Genomic DNA, 25,691 nt, shown 5'->3' with positions numbered 1-25,691 from the left:
TGGATGAGTTGAATTTGATGTGTGGTTTCTGGAGAGCCAGGTGAAGACAGATGCCAAAATGGTACTTCAATACACAAGTCTGGGACTCGGTGGGACTAGAGATAGAGATTAAGGTGTATCAGGCATCTCGGCTGCTCCAGCATCTATAGCACAGTGTGATGAGGTAGCACATAGTAGGAATGTGAAAAGGAGTTGAGTGGATAAATGTCAGGCTTGCTTAAGGACAGAGGAGGGGCCACATGGCTATGAGAACCAGTTCTAAGCTCCCATGCCAGAACTAACAAGGTTGGCTCAAGCCCTGTTGAATTTTTGAGGATCGTCATGGTGGTTGCTGATATTTAGACTCACTAGGAAGGAGAGTCCCTTTTTTGTTCTTTAAAATCAGGGGATAAAAAATTTAACCAAATACCAAAGCTCTTCTTAGAATAGAGAACTGTAGCCTCTCTGGAGTCTCAGGTTCACGCCCGTGTTCTGAAACATTGACCTCCAAGTGAGCGTGTCAGTAATGTGTCTATTTTAGGTAGCAACTTAAAAGTCTGCTTAGCTTTAAATGCCAAAATAAGTAGACAGCATGCGTGGCATAATAGAAAATGGCAGTAGCTGGAAGTCAGGAGACCTTGCTTTGAATCTCAGGTCTGCCTCTGAAGAATTGGGTTACCTTAACCTTTCAGAGTCCCCTCTCCCTGGTCTATAAAACAATAAGGAGGGGGTAATTGGATGATCTTCCAACTCTGACATTCTCTGATTCTCTCAATGTTGCCTCTAATAGCAAATGCTGGGAAAAAATCACATTTCCACAAATTGACCTTCTAACCTGATTGAGTCCACCAACATGAAGACATGTAAATAAAGTGAGAGGCTGTAATTCATATCACAGATGCCTTTGGTAGAATAATTTCCCTCCTTAATAATTTCTGCCTTCTTAAGATGGTAGATGGAACACTGGAAAGAGACAGTACTTGGTTTTAGGATGCATCTTAATTAGCAGCAAATTGGGTTTTACTGGAAGGTTTCTGAATGCACATGATCACAGTATTTTGTCCAATGACTTAAACTTCCAACGATATTGAAAAAGGATATGGGAAGATTAACCATTCCTAACTACATCTGTGATTTCTCTTGGACCATTCGAGATTTAAACCTCATGCACTGGCATTTTCTTTATACGCCTGGACATCTCAGCCCTGGGTGTAATAAGCCAATAAGGGGTACAGATGATTAAGATTGATTACCTATTAAGTGTCGTGTTTTGTGCCAGGTGCTGGACCTGTGTTACTTGTTGCCTCATTTAACACCCCCTGTAGCAGATGCTGTCAGCCACACCATACCTTTTCTGCGCTCAACGTGCTGAAGGTTGCTTACTTAGGGCTCCTGGCTGGCTGTGGAAGCACGTTTGGCCTCTGAGGACAAGTCAGACGTGCCTAAGAGTCACTGCTGCAGAAGCAACCCTCAACCGGTATCAGACAGAAATTTGGTGGATAAATACTCCAGCTTCCTCACTACTTGGTTTGGGTACCTCCGAGGCGTATTCTACACTTGCTCATGGAGTTCCTCAGAGGGACTGAGTTCCAGTTAGCGTGGTGGATACTGACTTGATAAACACACCCTTTATTGGCTGCCTTCTACCCTGGTATTTCCTGCGATCCTATTCCAGATAAAGGACTTACTCTCAAATCCTTGCCTCAGAATTGCTTCTGGGAAATCCAAACTAAGACATCCTCCAAGATCCTAGGGAGTAGGTAGTATTAGTGCTAATTTATAAATGGAGAGCCTGAGGGTCAATGTGGTTAAATAACAGTTGTTATGTCTTGGTACTGGGGTTTTGCTGGCTCACCTTCCTCTGCACCAGTGGTTCTCAACCAGGGGAAATTTTGTCCCCAGGGGACACTTTGAAATGTCTGGAGACATTGTTGGCTGTCACAACTGGGGGTTTGCTGCTGGTACCTAGTAGGCAGAGGCCAGGGATCCTGCTAAACATCTCACAATGCACAGTTCAACCCCCTGCAACAAAGGCTAATCCAGCCAAAAAAGGTCAACAGCGGCAAGGCTGAGAAATCCTGCTCTACACCCAGTAAGACTAGCTGTTGGATGGTAGCTCTCTTGTGTGACTTGTCTGTTGTATTTCACTCCCAGGGCCAAGCTGTGGCTCAGCTGTGCTCCACTGTCCCCAATGTGACTGTCTTTGGAACAGCTTCTACTTTCAAGCATGAAGCCATCAAAGACTCCGTGACTCATCTCTTTGACAGAAATGCAGACTACGTGCAGGAAGTGAAAAGGTAAGATGTTTGCTATAGAGAGCACCAGGATGGTCCTTGCACTTCTCTCTTAAAGAACAGGAGCATTCATTTAGAGGAGGGCTAATAATAATCATAATTGTAAACATATATATTACTAGTTCTGTGCTATTTCACACGTATTCACTCACCTAATCCTCTCAACAACCTTATTATTACCCCCATTTTGGAGACGATAAACCCGAGGAACAGAGCAGTTAAGTAAGTTGCAAAGCTAAATTGTGAGAGCTGCTATAACACTACCTTAACACAGAGAAGTTTACTTCTCATTCATTCATGTAACAGCCCCAGGGAATGTGGACTCCAACCTGGGTGTGACTGAGAGCCACCAAAGGACCAAGGTGGTGACATGATCAGATTCGGGTTTGGAAGAGTCACTGGTGCTTCACAGAGAATGAATGGGAGGGGACATCCGTCTGCTGGCTGTTGTGGTCTCCCCGGGGGACACATTGCTTTATAACATGATCCATATTCCACGTATGATCCTGACAGCCCCGTGCATGTCAACACAGGAAATCAGATGGAACACCCAGCTGCCGCCATGCTTTCAGATGATTTGTGTGTCTCACCCCTGCCGATTCCCAGGCTCTGCTCCACTCACAGCTCCTGGGGGGATTCAGCAATGTCCCAGAGCCACTGGTTCTGTATTTTCATTCTCCAGCACAAAATCAGAAGGTACAAAGGAATTAAGTTGTCCGGTTAGCACAGCATCATAACAAAGAAACAATTTCCTCCAAATCACTGATTAAGATGAAAAATTGAAGGGTTGGAGGATGGGAGATCTGGTTGTTTGAAGTGATAGATTTAGACCAGATTAGGTGAAACTTGGGAAGTTTTTTGGAAAGGAGAGTCTTCTGACAGTCTGAATTCTCAAATTTTAAAAAAAATTTTGAGTGTCAAGATTTGCGTGTCATTTAAGGTTGCCCCAGTATTTCCCATGTGATGTGAAAAGAAAGCTTTAAAGCTAGATATTGGAAATTTACCACCCGTTTCTCAGATGTCCAGAGATTGCAGGCATTTTTTTTTTTAAGTTAAGTATAGTTGATTTACAATAGTGTGTTAGTTTCAGGTATATAGCAAAGTGATTCAGTTATACATACATATATATATATATATATATTTCAGATTATTTTCCATTATAGGTTATTACAAGATATTGAATAGAGTTCCCTGTGCTATACAGTAAATCCTTGTTGCTTATCCATTTTATGTATAGTAGTTTGTAAAGACTTCCAGAATATATCTTTGCCTACTTTTATAAACTTCCTTCCTTTAACTTGCATCTTTCAAGCTGTGGTCTGGAAAATGAACTACCACTTTCCCTTCAGCCATCTCTCCTTTCACCCTCTGAAGAGATATTTCTTCAAGCATCCTTTCCTCTGTTCCTGCACTGACCTGTTTAATAAATACCGAGTACCTAGCAGGTACTCTGCTAGGGCAGGAGATCCAGCAGAAACTACCTTGACAATCACTGTCTTCATGGGGCCTGGAGTCTTGTTGGGGAAGAAGGGACAAGAGATATTTTAAAAATTCATTGATTTATACTTTTGATACGTGCTTTGGTGGAGAAATGCAAGGTGCTAGTGAAATAAACATAGGCAGATGGGGAAATCAGACATGTCATCCACCAACGAGTGAGATTTGGGCTGAGAATTGAGCGCTGAGAATTTGGCCAAAGGAAGAGCATTTCTGACCAAGGAGAATGGCATGTGCTAAGGCCCGGGGTCAGGAAAGACTTGGTCAATTCAAGAATCTGAGAGGAGACTAGTGCAGCTGGAGGACGTGGTCAGAGGATGTGTGAGGTAGCAGGAGAAGAGGATCAGGAGGTGGCAGCTCTTCTGAAGAAGTGACAGTCCATAACCAGGGAGCCTCTGCAGTCCCCATGTCCCAGGTAGCTACACCATCTCCTCATCCCCTCAGTGTCCTTGACCTGCTGCCTTTAGCCCCAGAATCAGTGACTTCTTCTGATGTCAGAAGAGTAGAAGGTAACAGCATCTGAGACCCACCTGCCCACCACCTTCCTATAAAAGTGACCTTCAACAGTTCCTTCCTTACATTCTTAAGTAGATTCTGGGATTAGCCTAAAAATGACTGGGAAGCTGCAAATATGTTTGTACTCTCTGTCCCACGAATCCTACCCTCAGGATATAATCCCAAAGAAAATAAAAGCCACAGGTCCACGTTGCTTGCTGCAGACCCAAGCACTGCTTCTGCTTCATTGTAGGTGCTCAGGATGTGACGACAGGGTGAATTACAGCATTGTCTGTAAAAGCTAAAATTCAGAACCAGCCCCCACTATCAACAGAAGGGAAACGGTTCAGTAGATTACACTACACCCACACACTTGAGTATTATGCAGCCCCTTAAAAAACGATAATTATGAAGACTCTGTCAGAAAATGAAAAAAATACCTGTGGTAGCATATTGAGTGAAAAAAAGCAGAATGCCAAATTCCAGCTACACTGTGATCACAGCTTTGTATAAATTCTTGGCGTGTGAGGGCATAAAATGAAAGGGGAAAAAAAATCCACCCACTGAGATGCAACAGGAGTGGAATGCTGAGTGATTTTTCTTCCTTTTCTCATCATGGATATTGTTTGTTACACTGTGCTGTGTGTAATCAACTAGAAAAAATAATAACATAAAATTTCTTGGGATGAAAATTCTTTTATCCACCAGTCACTCAATAAGCTTCTTTTGAATATGTTTGCAGCCTAGAGCCAGGCATTATAAAGGGAATAGGGGAAAAAAATATTTATAATACAGACATAACCTTTATGTCACTTCCCCCTTCTCTGTTCCGGAGGAGAGAGAAGAGGATGCTTGAAACCAAGTGGAGGAGTTAGAAGCCTTGAACTGTGTGCATCTGACTGTAAGGGCTTTCAAAATAAAGAGGGAAGAAAGACCAGAGAGCACGCCAAGGGGGACAGCCCCAAACGCGTGCTTGAAGAGTGGGAACTATTTTAGTCGGTAGAGAGAGGTAGGGAGCGAGTCCCGGGCAAGGTGAAGGGGCACCAGGCTTTGTCTATCTCCTCCCACTCTGCGGAGCATTTCAGTGAGATCATTGTAGGTGCATCCTGCAAGATGAAAATTCCTTATCTTATATAGAGAAACTGAGACCTAGTGGAAATCGACAAGAGTCTAGCCACCAGGAGAGATCAGAGAGAAAGAGGTCAAGAAAGGATTCCCAGAAGTGGTACTGCTACGTGCATGTGGGAACCGTCAATAGTAAACTTTTACTAAGCAGCCTACTGTGCGCCAGGCACAGTGCTGGGCACTCTGACATCGCCTCATCCCTCTGTCACGAGCTTGGAGGTGATGGTTAAAGCTAAGGCACAGATGAGTTCTCAGAGAAAAGGGAATTCTGAACGAGAAGAAGTGTGTGGAGAGCCAAGGACCCAACTGGAAATGAAAGTTACAGTAAAGGGGAATTAATTTCTCGACAAAGTTGAAGGGCTGCTTACCCAGTAATGGCTCTATGGCAACTACCACCACTCAAGAGAAATTCTCCACTGATCCGAGTGGATGGGAAGCAAAGAGGTGGTATTCTCAATAAAGGAGCAAGGAGTTGGGGACCAAGGAAGGACAGACAGGAAAGTCTCGGATCAGCAATCCCAAAATATCTTGCTGCTGAATTAGGCCCAGAGAATCTCTGAGCTGGGGCTATTTCTGCTTGCTGTTTAAGTCTGCAGAGATTTAGGAGAGAGGGAGAAAGCAGAATAGGAACTGTTGCCTGTAACCCTCTGCCCTTACCCTCTCTGCTTTTATGTAATTACACTTACACATATGCAGGCGAGGCAGACACTCCCAGAAATTGGGGGGCGGGGGTGAGCTAAGAAATGAGGATGGCCTCTGTGCCTCTGATGGGCTACCTGCTCTGCTTGTGATATTCATGATTATTCCATTAAAAGATGCTGCTAAGGTGCTTTTCAGTGTAAGGATGACCAAGGGAGGACCTGACCCAGGTTTACTTGCGGGGCCTGGAGCAATTTAAGCAGACCCACTATCCAGTTCCGTCTGATCCACTGATTGAGCTTATAAGGACTGAACAGAGGATGGAGCGCTTTTCAATTTTGCAACTCTCACCTGAAGGGACATTGCTGGCCTCTAAAGGAGCAATGTCTGCTTAAAGGTTTGACTTCCTCAGGGCCCTAGGAGTGACACCTGCCTCTACCCAGCTTCTCTTCCACAGAATCCATCTCCTCCCCCTCTCTTGGCCCCCAGTTCACCACTGACCTTCTAAAGGATGCAGTGACAGCAGTGGGGAATGAATCTGTGGCTTATTTGACCCCTGTGCATGGCCAAACCCTGTCTTGCCTGATTCAGCTATAGAAATGCCAAGAGAGATGTGGGAGGAGCAGGTGGCCTGGATATGCAGGAGACCTGCAGTGTCTCCTTCCAGTGTAAAGCCCAGTGGAGCAACCCCCAGCTTTGCTCAGCCCTCGCTGGGAGCTAGAAGTGGCAGTGGTGGTCACCCCTGGGCTGGCCACAGCCCACCCTATAAAACCCTACTCCATCTCTGGGGCCCTCAGTTGGTTTCTGGATGTGATGGATCAAACCAGGGTCCGCCCATTTCCCACAGTTACCTGACCCCACTGAGCCTCAGTTTCCTCATCCATCAAATGGGTATAACAAAGGCCCTGAGTCTCAGGGTTGGCATGAGGTGTCATGAGATGAGACTTAGGAAGGCTCAGTGCTGTGCCTGGCACACAGTAGGTGCTCCTGAATGTGGGACTTCAGGAATAGCTAGAAGGTCAGAATGTCTGGCGTGGTTAGTGGGAGGTGAGGACGGGGAAGTGGGCAGAGCTTATGGTCACCCATTGCTGTGGGCCTCCCCTGCATTTCTGCAGAACCATAGTCCACAGGAGAAAGCAAGAGGCCGAGGCGGGGCAGCTAATGCAAGGAGATGTGATTGGCAGAGGAGAGAATGCGGACCCACAAGCAGAATACGGGTATGAGGAGCATCAGGCAAGAAGTGAGAAGCAGAGAACGGGCGGGTCCATCGGGGGTTCCCTGGAAGGTGTGCACAGCCTCACATTTGGGAGGCTGCTCTTAAGCATGGGCGGCATCCTTCAGGCAGGGGGAGAGATCTTAGGAACTGAAGTTCACAGGGAGGACTTGATGGCCCAGGAGGGCTCAGTTCCACACGAGGGAGCAAACTTGGCAAAAATGGATCTGGTCAAAGTGAGAAAAACAGGTGCAGAGCTACCCGGCCCATGATGCAAGGTGGGGACCTGATCAGCGGGTCTGCAGCCCAGCCCAGAGCCCCCCACAGAGTCTGTACTCAGACCTCCCGCCTGCCTCTCCAGCCTCACCATGCAGCAAGCTCCCTCGCATCTTCTTTACTCCAGTCTTCCTGCCTACCAGGCTCCTCCTGAATGGGGCTTTTGTACATACTGTTCCCTCCGCCTGGAACACTGTTCCCACCACTCCTTCCCTACCTACCTCCTCCAACTGCCACTCATCACTTCCCCAGGGACATCTTCTCTGGCAGCCCTGATTGGGCAAGCCCTCAATTTAAACAGCTTCATAGTACCTTTGTGGCACTAGACCCCATTCACTCTCAATTTAATTTTTATTTGTTTAACTGTTGATTGATGTCTGCCTAATGTAACCTCTAAAAGGGGAGAAATCAAATCCGTGTGGGCTCACCATGATACCCCCTGTGCCTAGTGTGGTGCCAGTGCTAAATATTTAAGGAACAAATTAATTACTACTGAAAAAAAAAAAAAAAGGCTGCCTCGACCTCTGAGTAACTGGTTTAGACGAGGGGTTTCCCAAGTGTGCAGCTGGAATCAGCAGCATCAGCATCTGGTAACTTCTTAGAAATGCAGCTCCCTGGGCCCCACCCCAGACCAAGTACAGCAGAGCTAGGAGGAGAGGGAGACGGAGGGCAAACTGCAATTGTATCTTCATGGGCCCTCCAGGAGATTCTGACACACATGTAGGTTTGAGATCCACTGGCTTAACTCCCTGGTTATGAATTTACAGGTGGGACTTGAACGGACACACCCATGAGATAAGCACTCTATTGGGTGGGAAGCTAAGCTGATCACTTTGGAAGAGCCTTTGTAATGGGCTGGATTTTGGTTAAGACCTGAGGGCTTTTGAAGGGCACATTCATATCAAGACTCAGGTGCTCCCTTCAGCAGCACATATACTAAAATTGGAATGATACAGAGAAGATTAGCATGGCACAAGCATGCACAAGAATGGCACGCATATTCGTGAGGTGTTCCATATTTAAAAAAAAAAAAAAAAACTCAGCTCTCAGGGGCATGGAGCAGTCAACTTAGTGTATGAACCCAGGAGATGCATGTGTAATTTCCTAGTTGGTGACACTCTGGACAAAGCCGTTGACGTCAGTTAGTGGCAGGTCCTGAACTTCGCTGGGGGATGAGGGTGGGGGTAGAAAAAGTGAGCGATGTGCTAAGACAAGGTAACCCTGCAAAGGCACAAGCCTGAGGAAGTGCCATTCTTGTCTGAGCAGAGCAGGGCCCAGCCAGAGTTGGGAACTCTGTGGGTAGGAACATATTCCCTACAATCCCCAGAGCCTTCGGGTTTTACCACCCCTCCTGCATAATCTCTTTTAACCCAAGAAGCCCAGTAGATGTTTGTTAAGTACATGAGTGAGTGAATTAATAAATGTATAAATAAATGAATGGAAGAAGGGATCTTCTTCCTAATAGAGTACAAATGTGGATTCCCTCTGGAGCCCTCCGTCACTGTAGGAAAATCCTCTCTATTTAACCCTTTTCCTCTAGGAGTATGTTTATAGGTTGAACCTGGAGATTGGACAAATAGAAGTTTGCAAGTTAAATTAACGTGCCTTTATTGCTTCACTGAGGAGGAAGGTGGAGAGGGAAGAAAGCCAATCCCTGGTAGACCAGAAGCCCCATGAAGACAGGGAGCTTGATGGTTTTATCACTCTTCAGCACCTTGGACAGAGCCTGGCACACACCCCAATTTCCACAAATATGAGCTGTTGATTGACTTACGGAGCAACTATTATGTGGCTGGCAATGGGCCAAGCACCACATCTGCCACCTCACTTCATTCTTAGCACAAAGAAACATGCTAGCTCCACTTTATTTTATTTTTTTAACTTTTAAAAAATATTTATTTAATTTATTTATTTTTATTATTTTTTGGTTGCTCCACGTCTTAGTTGAAGCACATGCTGGATCTTCATTGCAGCATGCGGGATCTTTAGTTGCGGCATGCAGACTTCTTAGTTGCAGCATGAGGACTTCTTAGTTGTGGCAGGCATGTGGGATCTAGTTCCCTGACCAGGGATCGAACCCGGGCCCCCTGCATTGGGAGTGTGGAGTCTTACCTACTGGACCACCAGGGAAGTCCCGCTAGCTCCACTTTACAAAGGAGAAAGCTGAGGCTCAGAGAAGTTGAGCGAGGTGGCTAGACCGACTGTGATGTGCTCTGCTGACACCACCAGCCAGGTTCTTAGCTGTCTGTGGCTTTGTGCAATTCTGAGAGTTGGACTCAGGAGGATACATCCACCTCCCGGGCTTCTGCCCTATTTATTTCTACTCCCAGAGCTCTCTCTGTTCCTAATTCTGGCAGTAAACAGTATGACACAGGAAGGTAAAGGGATTGACAGTTTGGTCCCTGACAGGTTACAATATTTTACTTTGTCTTCTCCCCATTTAGAATCTCTGCTGAAGGAGTGGACATTGTTTTGGATTGCCTCTGTGGGGACAACACTGGAAAAGGTCTCGGCCTTCTCAAACCACTGGGAACCTACATTTTATATGGTGAGCACTAAACAGAAGCAGGGGACATGGTCGGCGACAGGCAGCACCGCACGTGTGCTTACAAGGGCTCTGAAAAATGAGATGTGTTGATATGTTGGCATAATGAGATGGGGGTGGTATTAATATTTTAATGTTTTCTATAGCATCGCTACTGTTTTCAATTATAAAGTCCCTACTGCCCTATTATCCCATGAGCATTTCTCATTCTAAAAGAAATAAAGCAAGGCCAAGCCAAGGTAGTGACGAGATGGGACTCGACCCACAGAAGGTGGCACAGGTGGAAAATACTAATAGCTTCAAAGGAAGTTCCAAAAATGAAGCAATAAAACAGCCATAAGAGGATGGAGAAGAGTGGCTAGGATGTGGTGGTTTTAAAAGGGAGGAACTTCACTATTGGAGATGAAGTTGCAAGGTACAGAATCTCCTTCCTCTAAACTACTCCTGTATGTCCCAATCAAGACAGAAGCCCCGGATGGATAGAGCCCATGTCTGCCTCTACATTCACTTATATGCTCTTGGGTTTGGGAGGATTCATGAGAGACATCTGGGAGCAGGTTTTCTCCAGCAGAATGAGACCCCAGAGACTCCTCTCCCCCCTCTTCTTCTTCTCTTTGTCATAGGCAGGTAAACCAATTTAAACATTAGTCTCTGCAAAGAAAAAAGCGTATCTGAAGCCAGGTGTCACATTCCAAAGCCAAATGATCTTGGAGTTCTCCAATGCTTGAGATTTTTGGCACTCTGTCCCATGGAAGTAGAGTAGAAAATTGAGCCTTAGTTCTGCATAACTCAGAAAAAAACACTCATTTCCCTACTATTAGCTGAGAAGCTTATAAAAGAGATATCTGAGAGGTATAAGTAGTCAAGCATCATTTTGTCATCATCAGATCATTGTGACAGAAAGAGAAGGAAGAAACTTTCATTGCTGGAGTATTCTGGCATTATGAGTAGTGGCCATGTATTTGAAAGTCTTTAGCGGTGGATGCACAGTTTTTAAATTATTACTATTGATAAGAGAAGCTATAAATGTCAGTGTAGGGATATTGGCTATGACTAACACGTGAGTCAAATACAGATGAGCATTTTATCCATCCTTATTCATTTACTGGTTCTATTTTTGCCCCAGTTCCATGACGTCATTTTGGTGTATACAACTCGATCATATCACGAGTATCTAATTTATTACATCAATTACTTGACTAAGTAATCAAAGCCTAGTGCTGTGAAGCTTGTACCCCGTAAAAGTCACCCCATAAAAGTCACCCCATAAAAGGAGAAGCAGTGATTAACTGGCTACTAGTTTACCAAGGCCAAAGAACTAAGTTTAAGACATACATTGTTTTTTCATTTAATGGTTCTCTGAGAGGAACTTACTCCCAAATCTGTGGGGGGAAGGCAGGAAAGTCGCCGAAAAGGCACCACTAAGGTATAGTATCTCTTAACCCCCGCCCAACCCAGAACAGCAGAAAGGGGTTTTTCCTTTCTGTAAGAGCATGTTAGGGAATCTTTCCTAACTCGACTTCCTGTCTTAACTCTGAATATTGTTTGTTCCCATCAGCAAGGCTCCGTTCCCCACACCATTGGTCTCAAGTGGTTTTCACCTTTCTGCCCAGACCTCTTTGGAACTCACACATGGGTCACACCATTTCCTTGGCTTGTGAACCTATTTTCACCCTCATCTGCTCCTCTGTACCCCATCTTTCCATCCATCTAAATTCTAATTCAGCCCCGCCTCTCTCCACTACTTAAATGCCCAGCCAAGTTCAGCTCCCCAAGCCCCTCACTTGCCGAGGAATCAAATTCAAGCCATAAAGTAATATCACAAAGGAGTTCATTTCTCGGTCTCAGAGAATGGAACCAACAAGACATTTCAGCAACTCATCATTTTATTATAATGTTGGCTTAAATCACATTTTTGCCACGTGACCTGTTGTCCAAAGTAATGATAGTCACCTTGAGAAATGTTACTTCCTCTCTGATCCAGTGATACTTAGTTAAAATTAAGTCAACTCGACGCCACCCACCCCCTCCAATTCCCTCATTTTTCCAAGGCTGACCTAAATTTCTTTTCAAGTTCTTGACAGTTCTGGGCCAGACAACTGCCATTCTTCCATGCAAACCAAGAGATGTTGATTTTCGTTAGCTTGATTTGGGAATCTTCCATTTGCAGGTTCATCCAACATGGTGACTGGAGAGACCAAGAGCTTCTTTAGCTTTGCAAAATCAGTAAGTATCCATGCACGTCTAAAGTATGCTGGTGGTGTGGTGCTTGGCATGTTGTAAGCTTTTCCATCCAAGGACATGGACCGAATAGCCTAAATCTTGTTTGTCCTTCATCTGCATCATTCATTTGCAAGAAAGCCTGCATTCTCAACCTGCTCACCACACATGGACAGGACTGTGACTTGGGCCACTTTTGTCCAAATGAAGCAGAGAAATGAGAGTGCCCGAGAAACTCCAGAAAACTGTATTTTGATTTCAACAGAGATTGTTTAAGTGTTGGTATTTTTAATCACTGGTCAAGAATAAACTTAGCATTAGTGCACTTTACTTGGTCCATGGAGAGACCAGCCTTTCAGTTTGGCCACTTTCTGACCAGGTCTCTAGGGCTACTTGAGATTTCTCCGTAGCCCCATCCTACTGGCTGGGAGAGACAATAGGACTCGACACTTTTCGCAAGCTCCTGGGGTGACTTTTTGACACAGGCGAGTGTGTGAACCACTAGCTTACGTGCTCATGCTCTGAACACAGTGGTTACTGTGTCTGCAGTTGAGAAGCTGCATCCCTGGGCACTCACCCCACCACGAAGCTCCTCAGGTCTACATTCCCACCTGGAGCCACACTTACTAGAATTAAACTAATCTGGGCTTGAACTTCCATTCTGACGCCTGTCCCCGCCACAGGGGGTCGCCGTGTCTCATCAGAGCTTGCCTTCGTCCTCTCTCCTCTCAGCCTCTTCAGCAGCCAGTGAGGCACTGATGGATTCACTCGCTTTGCAAGCACCTTCTGAGCACCTACTATTTGTGGTGCTGTGCCAGGCACCAGGATACCACAGCGAATGAGACAGGTGCATTTGAGGCCCTTGGGACTCTTGCGTTCTAGTGAAGGAGATGATGAAATAAGTAACACATATTAATAAGATGATTGTAAATAGTCATAAAATCTCGGAAAGGGATGAAAACAGGGTGCTGAAGTAGAAGACAGCAGAATGGGGTGGAAGCACTGTGAATAGGGCGGTCAGACAAAGCCAGGGAAAGGGGTTTAGAATTTACTCTTTGTGGCACTGTGGGATATCCATATGCCCCCAAAGTGCCAACACTGGCTGCCAAAGGCTTCATCTCCAAACACTCCCTGATTCTGGAATGATTAGTACTCCCTGCCCTGTGAGATTAGAATTAAAGGGCCTCGGTTTGCATTTGAGCTTTGAAGTTCAGGTCAAGGTTATCGCAACTTCGGGATAAACAGGGGAGCAAGAATGGAGTCTAATGAAGGATGCTGTCTGGAGCGTGTCCCCTGAAGACAGGCTTTGTGTCACTCGCAGCTGTTTTGTTGCTGTGGCTGTAATTAACACGATGCTGACGGCCTGCTGTAGGGAACCAAATTGGTCCCAAATTACATACAATTGTAAGAAGTGTTTTCCCTTTCTCCCCTACATGCACAATCACAACACACAGCGCTAATGAAATAATTGCAGTGTGCCCATGTTCAGTGAAGGCACTCGTGAAAGCAGCCAAGATGGAGGGTACGATTCTCCTGCTCAAAGCAAGGGTGCCGACTACCAGAAGCCTTTATAGTTGGAGGTCAAGAATGAAGACTGTTCCCTTTCAGAGGCCGGGTTCAATATTAGTTGTTCAGTTAGAAGCAAACTGAAGGTAGGGCATGCTGAGGAGTGGGATGATGACCTTGTTCTGGAAGGTTCTAGAAAGGCATTTTCTTCTATACATTGGAGAAAGCCTTAGAAATTAAAGGCATATTTGGAATCATACAGGAATTTCTCACTCAGCTGTCTTAATGATGTTCCCCCTTAAAACTCTTATGGAGCTTGTGTTCACATGCCATTTGCTTTTAGATCTTAACGATGACGACAATAGCAAATGAAGTCAACGTTTCGAGAGCAGTCTGACTCCAAATCCAGAGCTCTTACTCCCTCGATCCAAAATCTCTCTCCAACTTAAGGTGATAAAAATATTTCATATGTATAGAGCACGTACTATGCACCAGACGCTGAGCTAAGTACTTTGTATGTATCAACACATTTATTCCCCATGACGACCCCATGAGGTACAGTAGGGAAACTGAACACAGAGAGGTTAAGTGATTTGCTTAAAGTTGCACAGCTAGCGAGTGACAGAACTGGGATTCAAAACCAGGCATTCAGCTCTAGAACACAAACACAACTGGGCAGCAATTGCAGCTTCGGCAAGCATTTCATTTCACAAACGCTTTGTGGAAGCGCTGCAGATACACTGAGAATCAAGTTACTAATCATTTCTCTACCTTTGCTTTTGTGGCAAGCAGCCCACCGCCAAATACATCTCTCTCCTAGAGCTGGCCCCCAGGCCCTTGGGGAGCGTACTTTGGTTAAAAATGTGCATGAACCTTGTCCCTGTTTACAACCTGTCTTTCTTACACTTTATTTTCCAACAATCTGATTTCCCCACTTAAAAAAAACAAGATATTTTACTTTTTTGAGCTTCCTAAATCCTGGAAGGAGGCAGGATGTAAAAGAAACACACCGATAACATAACTATTATAAATGTTCCTAAGGGTCCATCACACTCCTCTTTGCCTTCTGTATTAAACTATTAAACATTTTGATCTCTTAGCACCCTCTAGAAGCTGGACCTTTTGGATTTCTAAATTCTAACCAGCACCAGAAGAAACACAATTAAATCAGAACAAAGCAGTTGGATCACCATTTCTGTAGTTTGTTAATGGATTATCTACTGATTTTCATGTCTGGAGTGGGAGATGAAAGACAGGAAGTAAGGGAGCCATATGTGCCAGGTGTGGGTATCCCGCTTAGGACTTCAGTGCTAGTGACAGCTGGGGCTGGATAATTCTGTTTCGAGGACCTGTCCTATGTATTGTAGGTTAGCAACATCCCTGGCTTCTTCCCACTAGATGCCAGTTGATTCCCCCCTTGAGTTATAACAAAAAACATCCCCAGACATTTACCAAATGTCCCTGGCGGGTAAAACCGCCCCCAGTTGAGAACCATCGATGTAGTTCCAACACTGTGGCTCCATCGCTCCGTTATGCTGTTCCTTCTTCCTATATTATGCTTCCTTCCTCTTCTTTATCTGATGCCCTCTGACCCACCTCTCCAGCCTTGCTGTTGCTCCCCCAAGGAGAGCTGCTCGCGCAGGCAGAGACATCACTCCCACCACGTCCCCCGACCCCTCCCCGCTGCCTTCACCAGCCCCATCACCACCACCGCCATCCACTAAGCCAAGCGCTTCACGCTGAATTCTCCCAGGAAACCTCGGAGGCAGCATCCTGCCACTGTATGTTGCTGAGAAAAACGAAGCACAGAGAATAACAGGGAGCAAACTGTAAAGCCAGGATTCAACTCCAGATCTGATGGGCCCAGCCGTGTGACTTAACATTCCAATCACAGGTGGTCTAGGAGTTGTTTTCGTAAAGGGCTGTGCCCCACCTACATCCCGAGCTCTTCTGGGAAGCACCACTGTGCACCTGTAGCAGTGCCCAGCCAAAGAGGTGCTGACAGAAATACACCAGCAAGAGCCACCACCTGGGCAGCTGGAATCCACCCAAGTGCAGCCCCATTGTCTCCCTGCAACGCTACAAACATGGCCTGGCACTGATGGCTTGTAACCCACACCTTCTCTCTTTCCAGTGGTGGCAGGTTGAGAAGGTGAACCCCATCAAGCTATACGAAGAGAACAAAGTCATCGCTGGGTTTTCCCTTCTAAACCTTCTCTTCAAACAGGGCCGTGCTGGCCTCATTCGAGGAGTGGTGGACAAGCTCATTGGGCTCTACAACCAGAAAAAGGTCAAGCCCGTGCTGGACTCCCTGTGGGCCCTGGAGGAGGTAAGGATGATGTTTCTCCAGCAAATAATCTCTGTCTTTTTAGTCAGCTTTGGGCAGCCAGATCCGATCTTTTATTAAGTGATTTTTCTCCAGGTTTGTTTGCTTTAAATGAGGGTCCTAAAAGTCATTGTCCTGTAGTATAGAGTGCTTTGGATGTAAGAAGTACTTCAAGTTTCGTAGTGGTTCTCAAACCACGTGTGTCAACATGCCATTCATGCCATGAACCCTTCCCGGGTAGGTCACCACATCTTGATGGGTGTGTTCGATTCACCTTGGTTACAAGAGAGTGTGTACATTGTGCAGCGTCAGTTATATCCTCACCATGTGGGTATGTGAGATCAAGGTCAGGGCGGACAATGGTTCAGAGTTGAAATGATTTGTGTGCCAAGCCCGGATGCTTGGAGCCCCTTCCAGACATTGTTAGCTGTCACCCTGGGCACTGTAATTATTAATGAATTGTTGGATCTAGTGTTTGACTGAGTCTTTTTATTAACTGATCTGCCAAAAGTTCTAGTATTTGAAAGCATTCCTTGATCACAAAAAAAAATTAAGAGCCCCTCATGTCACCTTTAAGGATACTGAAGTGTGAACTGACCATATTGGTTCAGGGGAGATGTGCTAGGAAGAGGCAGCATCTAGAAAATTCTTCAGGACAAGGGAAGTTTTGGACGTTTGGGAAGCCAGTCATGGTAGCTGCCTGTGAGGAGAAAATGAAGAAATGTGGTCCAGGTTTGAAGAGGCATTCCACTAAGAAATCTTCCTAGGTCAGGATGTCATGACCTTGGCTTCAGGGAGCCATGAAGCCCCTGAGAAAGATGTGGGAGTGTGTTTTTTGTTTGTTTGGCTGGTTTTTGCATTTTGCATGGGTGAGTGTCTTACAGTACAAGTACATTTTTGAACTTTGGGGAGTCACCGACACCTTTGAAAAACTTAACAAATATAAAACTCCATGGAACAGATAGTAGCTGTCATCCTGGCAAGAAAGCTGGTGTTATTTGCTTAATGGACTAGGTTGGCCAAAATCTAATGGCTTTCCTAAGCACAGAAATCCCCCCAAAAAAAGCTTTGTGGGAGTCACCATGTAATCAGAGAGGCATGGATCAGGCCTATATATGCCTCTCTGACACAGCAATATCATGAATGATACTTTAAAAACTCGACCACCAAAACCCTTTGTTTCTTATGGTAAAAGAAATACATGCTTATTATAGGAAATTCCTAAATTAGCCAAAAACATAAGGAGGAAATAAACTGCAAGTCCACATTCCAGAGATAGATAACATTGGTAATATTTTGGTTTGCTTCCTTCCAGTCTTTTTTCTACAGCATATGCTCACTGTAATTCAATTTGTTACTAAATCAAATCAGATAATCATACATTCCTTCTGTTGTGTCATTTCTAAGATGGTTAACCTATTGTTATACTTGAAAATGTTTTAATTTAATGGGTCAAAATGTTTTAATTTCATGGATCAAATGTTTTAATTCAATGGGTCAAACATCCATATGGTGTTCACTGTGGTATGTCAGTGGAATAGAGAAGGGCTGGACTGCAGAGTGGCTGGGTCTCAGAGGTCAGGGAGGAGAGAAAATTTGAGCTACCTGAGACCAGGGCTAAGAGATTAACTTGACCATGGAGGAAAGAAGGGGACTTAAGCTCACTGCCCAAAAGGGACCCAACGAATCTGGTAGCATTTAAGTGAGGGTTGAAATCGAAGAGGGGTCTGGTTGGCCCAGTGGGTCCTTGGTTTAGTACTGGAAATCATTCCTTGGTTACAATGCAAGTGAATCGCCAAATATGGATTGAATATCTGTTACATGCCCAACAATGTGCAGGTGTCGGGGGTACAGTGGCAAATAGATGGCCAAGATCCCTGAGTTTCAAGGAGCTCACTTTCAGAGGGGTGGGGAGGGGCAGAAAATACTCAAGTGAACTAAAAATAAGTAGGGTATTCTCCAATTGCAGTAAGTTCTGGAAGGAGGTAAATTAGGGTATATGTTGGCGAGTAAGTGGAGGGGGGAGACAGTTTCCACAGAGCAATATTTTTCAAGCTTTTTTTCATTATTGCCCCCTAAAGAGCTTTTTTAGACTTTTTTTTTCTTAATCAACCACCTCTATGAAATTTTAGTACCATAGATAACACCAGCTATCTACCTACCTACCTATCATCTATCTGTTTATGTCCTGTATGTGTATCTGTGCTTTACATACATTAAAAGAGTAAGATTTTAAAAAATCCTCCAAGAATCCATTTTTACCCTTTTGGGGGTGGCCTTGCTCCCACTGAGAATGCATGCTGTAGAGTGGCTTTCAATAAGGAAGGCTAGGTGTTGTCTGAACTGGGACACGAAAGAGGAAAAAACTGGAAGAAGAGCATGCAAGGCAGAGAGACCCTCAAAAGCAAAGGGACAAGGGAAGATAGATGTTTAGCAGCATCTCTGGTCTCTACCCAGGAGATGCCTGCAGCACCTCCCACTGCCAGCTGTGACAACATAAAATGTTTCTAGACATTGTCAAATGTCCCCCAGGTGGGATGGGGAGAGAGGCAGAACCTTCCCTAGTTGAAAACCACTGCTTTAAAAGAAGCCATATCGGTTAAGACAGTCACCAGGAAAACAAAGGAATTATACAGGTCACTAGTCATTCACAGAGGAGAGAAAGAAGGCTGCTGCCATGTTGGCCAACAAAAGCACCCACAGCCACTCATCAGTAACACCCACCAACTTTCTGATGGTTCTCTTCTGTAATGTTTACAGACATCTTTTTAGAGCTGCAGGTGGGCCAAGCTTAGCTATTTATCAAGCCCACACAGCTCTTCTGGGCTTGAAGAGAATAGAGCATGCTTATTACTTGCAAACCTCCAAAGGAGGACTATAATGATTTTCCCCCCTCCCCTTTGGTAAATGATTTCACAAAATTGCTTCTCAGGCCAGCTCTATAACTTCATCTATGGAATAGAAAGCCCATAGGGATTAAAAGAAAATTTTCTTGGGCTCTCTGAGAACTCAGACTAGAAGATTTAATAATATCAGAGATGATTAGAGTTTCTTTTTAGCCATCTGTCTTTGACTTTATTGTAAATGTAATACACAGGATGAGTGATATGCTGCAGCCTCAGGTTTGCTCCAGATACTAAATGTGCAGCTGTACATAAAGTTGGAAAAACAGTTCAGAGGTGGAAAAGGGACAAAAAATACTTACGTCTGTCAACCAAGCAGCAGACACATTATTGAGCACCTACTATGTGCTTGTACTATGTTAGGATGTCAAGTCTACAGAAGGGATTGGTCACTTGTTCCCTGACCCTTGCGTTTATGATTTCGTTTCAGAGACAACACTAAGACCTAGGAACAATTAGAGAAGAACTTCATTTTCAATCATGGGGTGTTTGTTTCAAGTGTGACTGGATGTGAAAACAAGAGAGAATGATGTTAAGGAAGACTGAATGTTCAGAGATGGTTTTGAGAATGAGGTGGGTTTTGGTTGAGATTAGCAGGATATAAATTCTTAGGATGATGCTGGAGTTAAAAAGGTATTATCAGCAGGAGGGACAGTGTGAACAAAATCAGAGAAGCAGGAGTGAGTATGAGGTACATGGGGTAGAGAGGTCTGAACAAAGCAGAGGAACAGGAATAAAGGAAGAGAGGAAAGAAGGCTGGTTCAGTCAATGGAGTCAAATCTTGGGGGCCTTCACTGCCAGGCAGAGGAGTGTGAGTTCACATTCTGGGTGAGGGGATTGCTATTAGAGACTGTGGCCTAAGGAATATGACACCCTTTGATTTCCCAATTCCCAGAAGCCCATCCTAGTCCCAAGTATGTCGCTAGAAAGATACACACCTGAACTATCCAGTTGTGGCCTCTGATCAAAAATGCCTTTACCTGTCTGTTGTTTAATAGTGCACAGAGGGCTCTGTTATGAGCTGAATTGTGTCCCCTCTCAAACTCATATGTTGAAGCCCTAACCCCCAATACCACAGAATCTGACTATATTTAGAGATAGGGCCTTTAAAGAAGTAATTAAGTTAAAATGACGCCTTTGGGTAACCCTTATCCAATCTGATTGGTGTCCTTATAAGAAGAGAGACTAGGACAAAAAGAGGCACCGGGGATGTTTGCATAAAGACCATGTGAGGACAGAGTGAAAAGAGGGCCATCTGCAAGCCCAGGAGAGAGCCCCAGAATGAAACCAACCTCACTGACACCTTGATCTTGGACGTCTAGCCTCCAGGACTGTGAGAAAATAAATTTCTGTTATTTAAGTCTTCCAGTCTGTGGTATTTCGTTATGGCAGCCCTAGCAAATGGATACAGGGTTGCAGAGAGATCTTGGCAATTTTGAAATATTCTATTAAAGATACTTTACAACATAATTTACATAAAAGTCTGTGATTACACTCTCCAATTATGGTACCATTAGCCACATGTGGCTATTCAGATTTAATTAAGATTAAGTCAAATCAAAAATTCAGTTCCTTGGGTATACTAGCCACATTTCAAGTGGTCAGTAGCTGCATGTGGCTAGTGGCTGCCACATTGGACCATGCAGAGATGGAAGAATGTTCCCATCACTGCAGAAATTATCCTAGAGCTGGTCTATGAGATGATGCCATCCTTCTGTTTGAAGGTAAATTTGTCTCCCCAGCAATCTGGCATGATTACCTTTAGTAAATTACGTTAATTATGCCCTTCCTTGTATATTTCTCTTTGCCTTGGCTGTAGTGAAGTTCACTGACCAAATGCAGTCACTTATTTAAGTGCTCCAATCCCTCATTATGTGTCCCCCACATTTTTCCTTTCATGTTAATAGTTGTGGCTTAATTATAATGTGTCTTTCATTCTATGACATCACAAAACCTATACAGAGATGGGTCTGCCTAAAAGAATAAATTAAGGAAAAATAATGTGGTGCTGAGCTTGATAGGGACCCTTATCTGACACAGCAAGAGGTTGACTGGATAAAAGGCAGATTAATGTTGAAATAGAAACAGGGAGGATGGGATGACTCAAGAGAGAAGGATGGGTGGAGGTGTGATTTTCAGTTTTAAAGAAGCCACAGGCTTCACCTCCAACACCAGACTGAAAAGAAAGGATGAAGCCAAGCATCTGAAACATATACCCGAACCAAAACTAAGAGGCAAAGACTCGAGGAGAAACCGTGGAAAGTCCCACTTAATTATGGCAGTTGGCGACTGGCTCGCGGAGACCCTTTTTAAAGATTTAGAAGCTCCTTCAGGGGCAGAGTTGGGGGTAGGGAGAGTACTTAGAAGCATCACCCAGAAGTGGGCAATGCATTTTGTATCATGTGTACTTTGGTTTGGTGGATGGACTGGGGGCAGGCAAGAGGTCGCTGCAGACTTTCAGACCTGGGTAGGCAAGCCCCAGACAAAAGTGGGGGAAGTGAATGGGAGGGAATGAGCAAATGTGAGTCATTGGAAAGGATGAAAATTGGATAGAAAGGACAAAGGGGATGCAAGATGACCAATGGTCTTTCGACCTGGGAAACCAGGACTGGGGGTGCCAACAGTGTGATTTGAGTTAGCTGTGATAGAAGCTGCCGTGAAAAAATTGATGAGGTCAGATGTGATTTTGGTTTAAGATGATGGTAGAACACGCAAGTGATATCCACGGTCAAGTCAAACCCACCATCACATGGAGGTGAGAGATGAAGGCTGGATAATTACAACTACTGCTGCTACTGACATTTCTAGAGGATTTACTACATGGCAGGCATTGTTCTAAATGTTTTGCATGTATTAACTTACTTAAACTCTCCAACAACCCTAAGACCCAGCTACTATTACCCCCGTCTTACAGGTCACAAAAGTGAGGCTTTGGGGAAGCTATACTTGCCCAAAGCCCCTGCTTATAATTGAATTTAATGGAAATTTGAACCCCAGGGAAGTGTGATGCATAGAAGTTATTGAGAAAACATGGCTATGAATAAACTCAACTGAACAAAAGGAGGAGCAACGTAATCATATCAGCAAACACTGAGCGTGGCCTGTTCATATGTGCCAAGCAGTTCTCCCAGCAAGCTCTTCCTATGAATTAACTCATTTAGCCCCCACAATAACCCCGAGGGGTGGGTACTGTTACTCTTCCTGAGATACAAATAAAGAAAGCGGACTTAGATGAAGTCAGCTGCCCAAGCTCACACAGCTGGTGCACGGCGAAGCTGGCATTCAGACCGTGGGCATTAACTTCTCTACTGCAGAAGGAAGAGGGTGAGGACAGAACCCTAGGATCCCCCACCATTCACACAGCAGGCAAAAGGTGAGGGGTCCCGGGCAGGGCAGTGGTAAAGGGACCACCATGACAGGTCGTTAAAGTCAGGGACCGCTGACAAATCAGTAAGTACAGAGCGGCAAAGCCTTTGAATTTGGCCCCGGGGTCATTGTTGACCTTTCAGAAAGCCTTTCAGTAGAATGATGAGGGCAGAAGTCTGAAGGCAGAGGGTCAGGAAGAGAATGCGTGGGTAGGACAGTCTGACAGCCAGCATAAGCCTCCCATTTGGCACTGAGCAGAAAAAAGGGCTGGCAAATAGCCAGGGGGTGCTGGGTCCAAAGAAGGGCTGTTTAGAAAGTAGGTTAGGGGTTGCCTAGGGCTGGGGGCATTTCTGTTTAGAGAGATAAAAATGTTCTAAAATTAATGACAGTTGTATAACTCTGTGAATACACTAAAAACCATTGTGCTGTGCACTTTAAATGAATGGATTGTATGGTACGTAAATTGTATCTCAATAAATTATACACACACAGAGAGAGGGAGAGAGAGAGAAGGGCTATTTAAGGTTGGGATAAGGGGACATGGGAGATGGGAAAGAGGTACAGCTTGGGAAGTCAGATTGCTGGCCTCAGTCCTTACTAATATTCTAGCTGCATGGCCTTATAAAGCCGCACATTCAGCCTGGTCCATCTTCCCAGTTTTCAGATAAGGAAACTGAGGCTGCAGAAGTAACCACTATGTTTGCTTTATGTCCCTTTTTTTTTTTTTTTTTTTTTTTGCTGCATGTCCCCCTTTCAACATAATCACCCCTGGCTCGCGCACACATTCCCAGTTTCTACGCACATTCTCCCAGCATGCCCTGCTGACGTGTTTTCTGCAATTCAGTCATGCCCCCAACCCTGCCATGCGCCAGCGCTCACCGTGCTCTAACTATCCAACAGATCAAGCACACTGAGTCACAGCTCTGGGTCAGCATATTCATCTGCGGCAGGCTGAGTAACAGCCCCCTCAAGGTGTCCACATCCTAATCCCCAAAGTCTTCGAATATGTTACCTCATATAGCAAAAGGAACCTTGCAAATGTGATTAAATTAAGGATTTTACGAGGGGGAGATTACCCTGGACTATGTGGGTGGGGCTGATGTAATCACAAGAGTCCTTACAAGAGTGTCAGGAGAGCTAGGGTCAGAGGAGATGTGGCAAAGGAAGCAGAGGGAAGGTGATGTGATGCAGGACCACAAGCCAAGGAATGCAGGTAGTCTCTAGAAGCCGGAAAGGACAAGGAAGCAGAAGCCTCCAGAAGGAAACAGTCCTGTGGACACCTTGATTTTAACCCAGATAGGCCCATTTCAAGCTTCTGACCTGCAGGACTGTAAGAGCACATCTGCGATGTGTTAAGCTACTAAGTCTGTGGTACTTTGCCATAGCAGCGATTGGAAATTAATAGGCCGTCCATCCAACAAGGAGCAACCAGACAATCACACCAGTGGGAAGTGAGCCCCGGAGAAGGGTAGCTGGATGGGGGTGTGACCCACCCAAGCATGCGCCACATCCCAGGGGAAGGCCTGGAAGCTGGAGAGAGATGGAGGTTGGAGCACCCAAGCCTCAAAAGACACGCATGAGGCTGAACACAGAGTGATGGGGAGGCCAGGAAGGCCGGCCTTGGGAGGAGGTGGGGTAGGTGGAAGCCCCCACCCATTGCCCACTGCCCCCATCCCTCCGGCCGCACTGGACCACTGTGGTTCTTCAGAAACCTGAGTCTGCTGCCTCCTCGCCTTTATCCGTGCTCTTATTTCCACCTCTCATGCCCTTCCCTCGTCCTTGTCCTCCTGCAAAATTCCTGCCCACCTGCCGAGACGTAGGGACGGTGTTGACTCTTCTGCCGTAACATCCCCGACATCCCCCAGTCTTGCCGTGACGCCCACCCCTGGTTAGGAACCCCTGCTTTCAGGTCCCAAGGGTTTGCCACCCTCACTGACATGTTCACTGACAGTTACCTGTGAAAATGGAGAAGATAATTGTACCTTTCATCAGTTCGGAGGAACTAAAAGGTGCTGAACCCAAAGCTGACTGGATAGTATGAACTGGCAAGCGGCTCTTACAGCGCATTGCAAATGTGGCCGCCACGGAGTTGAGGTCTTTGGGGTCAGGGACCCTTAGGCAAGGTACCAAGCAAGGAGGACACAGGATGCTCTGGGCAGAAGGTCCCCGGGGCCTCAGGACAGGTACTTCCGCTCCTTGTTAAGAGGTCTGGGAGCTCAACTCTGAATACACATCTGTTACAAAGGAAATGATCACTCTTGCTTTCACACCTGTCATTTGGCTGAAAACACATCACAGAACTGGGTTTCCTTGTGAGCCAGGGACAGGGTCAGTGCAGACTGCTCTTGGCTGTGTTTTTACACGACCCAGATGAGATTCTGCTGCTTCCAAAGGCTGGAAATGGACATGTCTGTTTGCTTCTGTTTGCCTGCCTAGGTGTTGGAGGAATCACTTTTTGTCTTATTTGCACGGTGGCATCAGAAGGACTGTTTTCAAATATTTTCTGAGGTATCTGTCCTGATGTGTTCATCACAGATTCTGGCCTATTCGCTAGGCCAGAGCAGAGGGATAAATAACTCTTCTGCAAGCCAAGATCATTTGAATAGGAGAACATAATTTAAATCAGAGAACACATGAATAAAGGTCATATCCCAGCAGGGAAACACACTGTGGATATTGCCTTCACTTTCACCTTCTGGAATCCATCCTCCTTCCGGAGCACCCCTTTCATCCATTGAAAATGCAGCTACTACCACGTTCCCTGTTATTGCAAAGCATTTTATGTTTATTGTGCCATCACTTGAGCCGATATGTGTTGAACCCTTGCAAACTGTAAAGCTCTCTGCCAATATGAGGTGTATGATAATAGGCTAGAGCAGCTCCAATCAGGTGGGATAAGCTTTGGAACAGGAAGCAAACACATTGGGTTTCTTAACCCTCCCACTTCTTGGCTGTTTGGCCTATAACACTTCATTTCTCTGAGTCTCCTTTTCCTCGCCTATAAAATAGGAGCAACTGACCCTATTTCCCGGAACAGTTGTATATTTGTTCCTAGGGCTGGCATAACAAACTATCCCAAACTGAATGGCTTTAAACAACAAACATTTATTGTCTCCCAGCTCCGGAGGCCAGAAGTCAGAAATCAAGGTGTCAACAGGGTTAGTTTCTTCTGAGGGTTGTTAGGGAGAATCTGTTCGAGGCCTCTCCCTCAGCTTCCAGTGGTTTGCTGGCCGTCTTCAGCAATCCTTGGCTCACAGAAGCATCACTGTCTCTCTCTGCCTCCGTTTTCACATGGTGTTGTGTGTGT

The 25,691-nt window shown here is 45.3% G+C and overlaps 1 protein-coding gene across 2 annotated transcripts in view; it reads left to right on the top strand.

Annotated features, from left to right (window-relative positions):
- VAT1L (vesicle amine transport 1 like) overlaps positions 1–25,691 on the top strand; it is a 150,550-nt gene that overhangs the window by 63,246 nt on the left and 61,613 nt on the right. Inside the window, exons 4-8 of one of the 2 annotated variants that reach the window (XM_082366362.1) lie at positions 2,134–2,276; positions 9,963–10,066; positions 12,234–12,289; positions 15,924–16,118; positions 19,449–19,475. In XM_082366362.1, the coding sequence (XP_082222488.1) occupies positions 2,134–2,276; positions 9,963–10,066; positions 12,234–12,289; positions 15,924–16,118; positions 19,449–19,460 (510 nt within the window). In that variant the 3' untranslated portion in view covers positions 19,461–19,475. Of the gene's footprint in view, positions 1–2,133; positions 2,277–9,962; positions 10,067–12,233; positions 12,290–15,923; positions 16,119–19,448; positions 19,476–25,691 lie in introns of those variants that run through there. The other variant, XM_082366361.1, reaches the window with a different exon arrangement.

This window comes from Balaenoptera borealis (genome assembly GCF_965194805.1).
Source record: "Balaenoptera borealis genome assembly, chromosome: 19".
In the NCBI taxonomy this organism is placed as follows: domain Eukaryota; kingdom Metazoa; phylum Chordata; class Mammalia; order Artiodactyla; family Balaenopteridae; genus Balaenoptera; species Balaenoptera borealis.
This window is presented reverse-complemented; position numbering and strand designations above follow the sequence as displayed.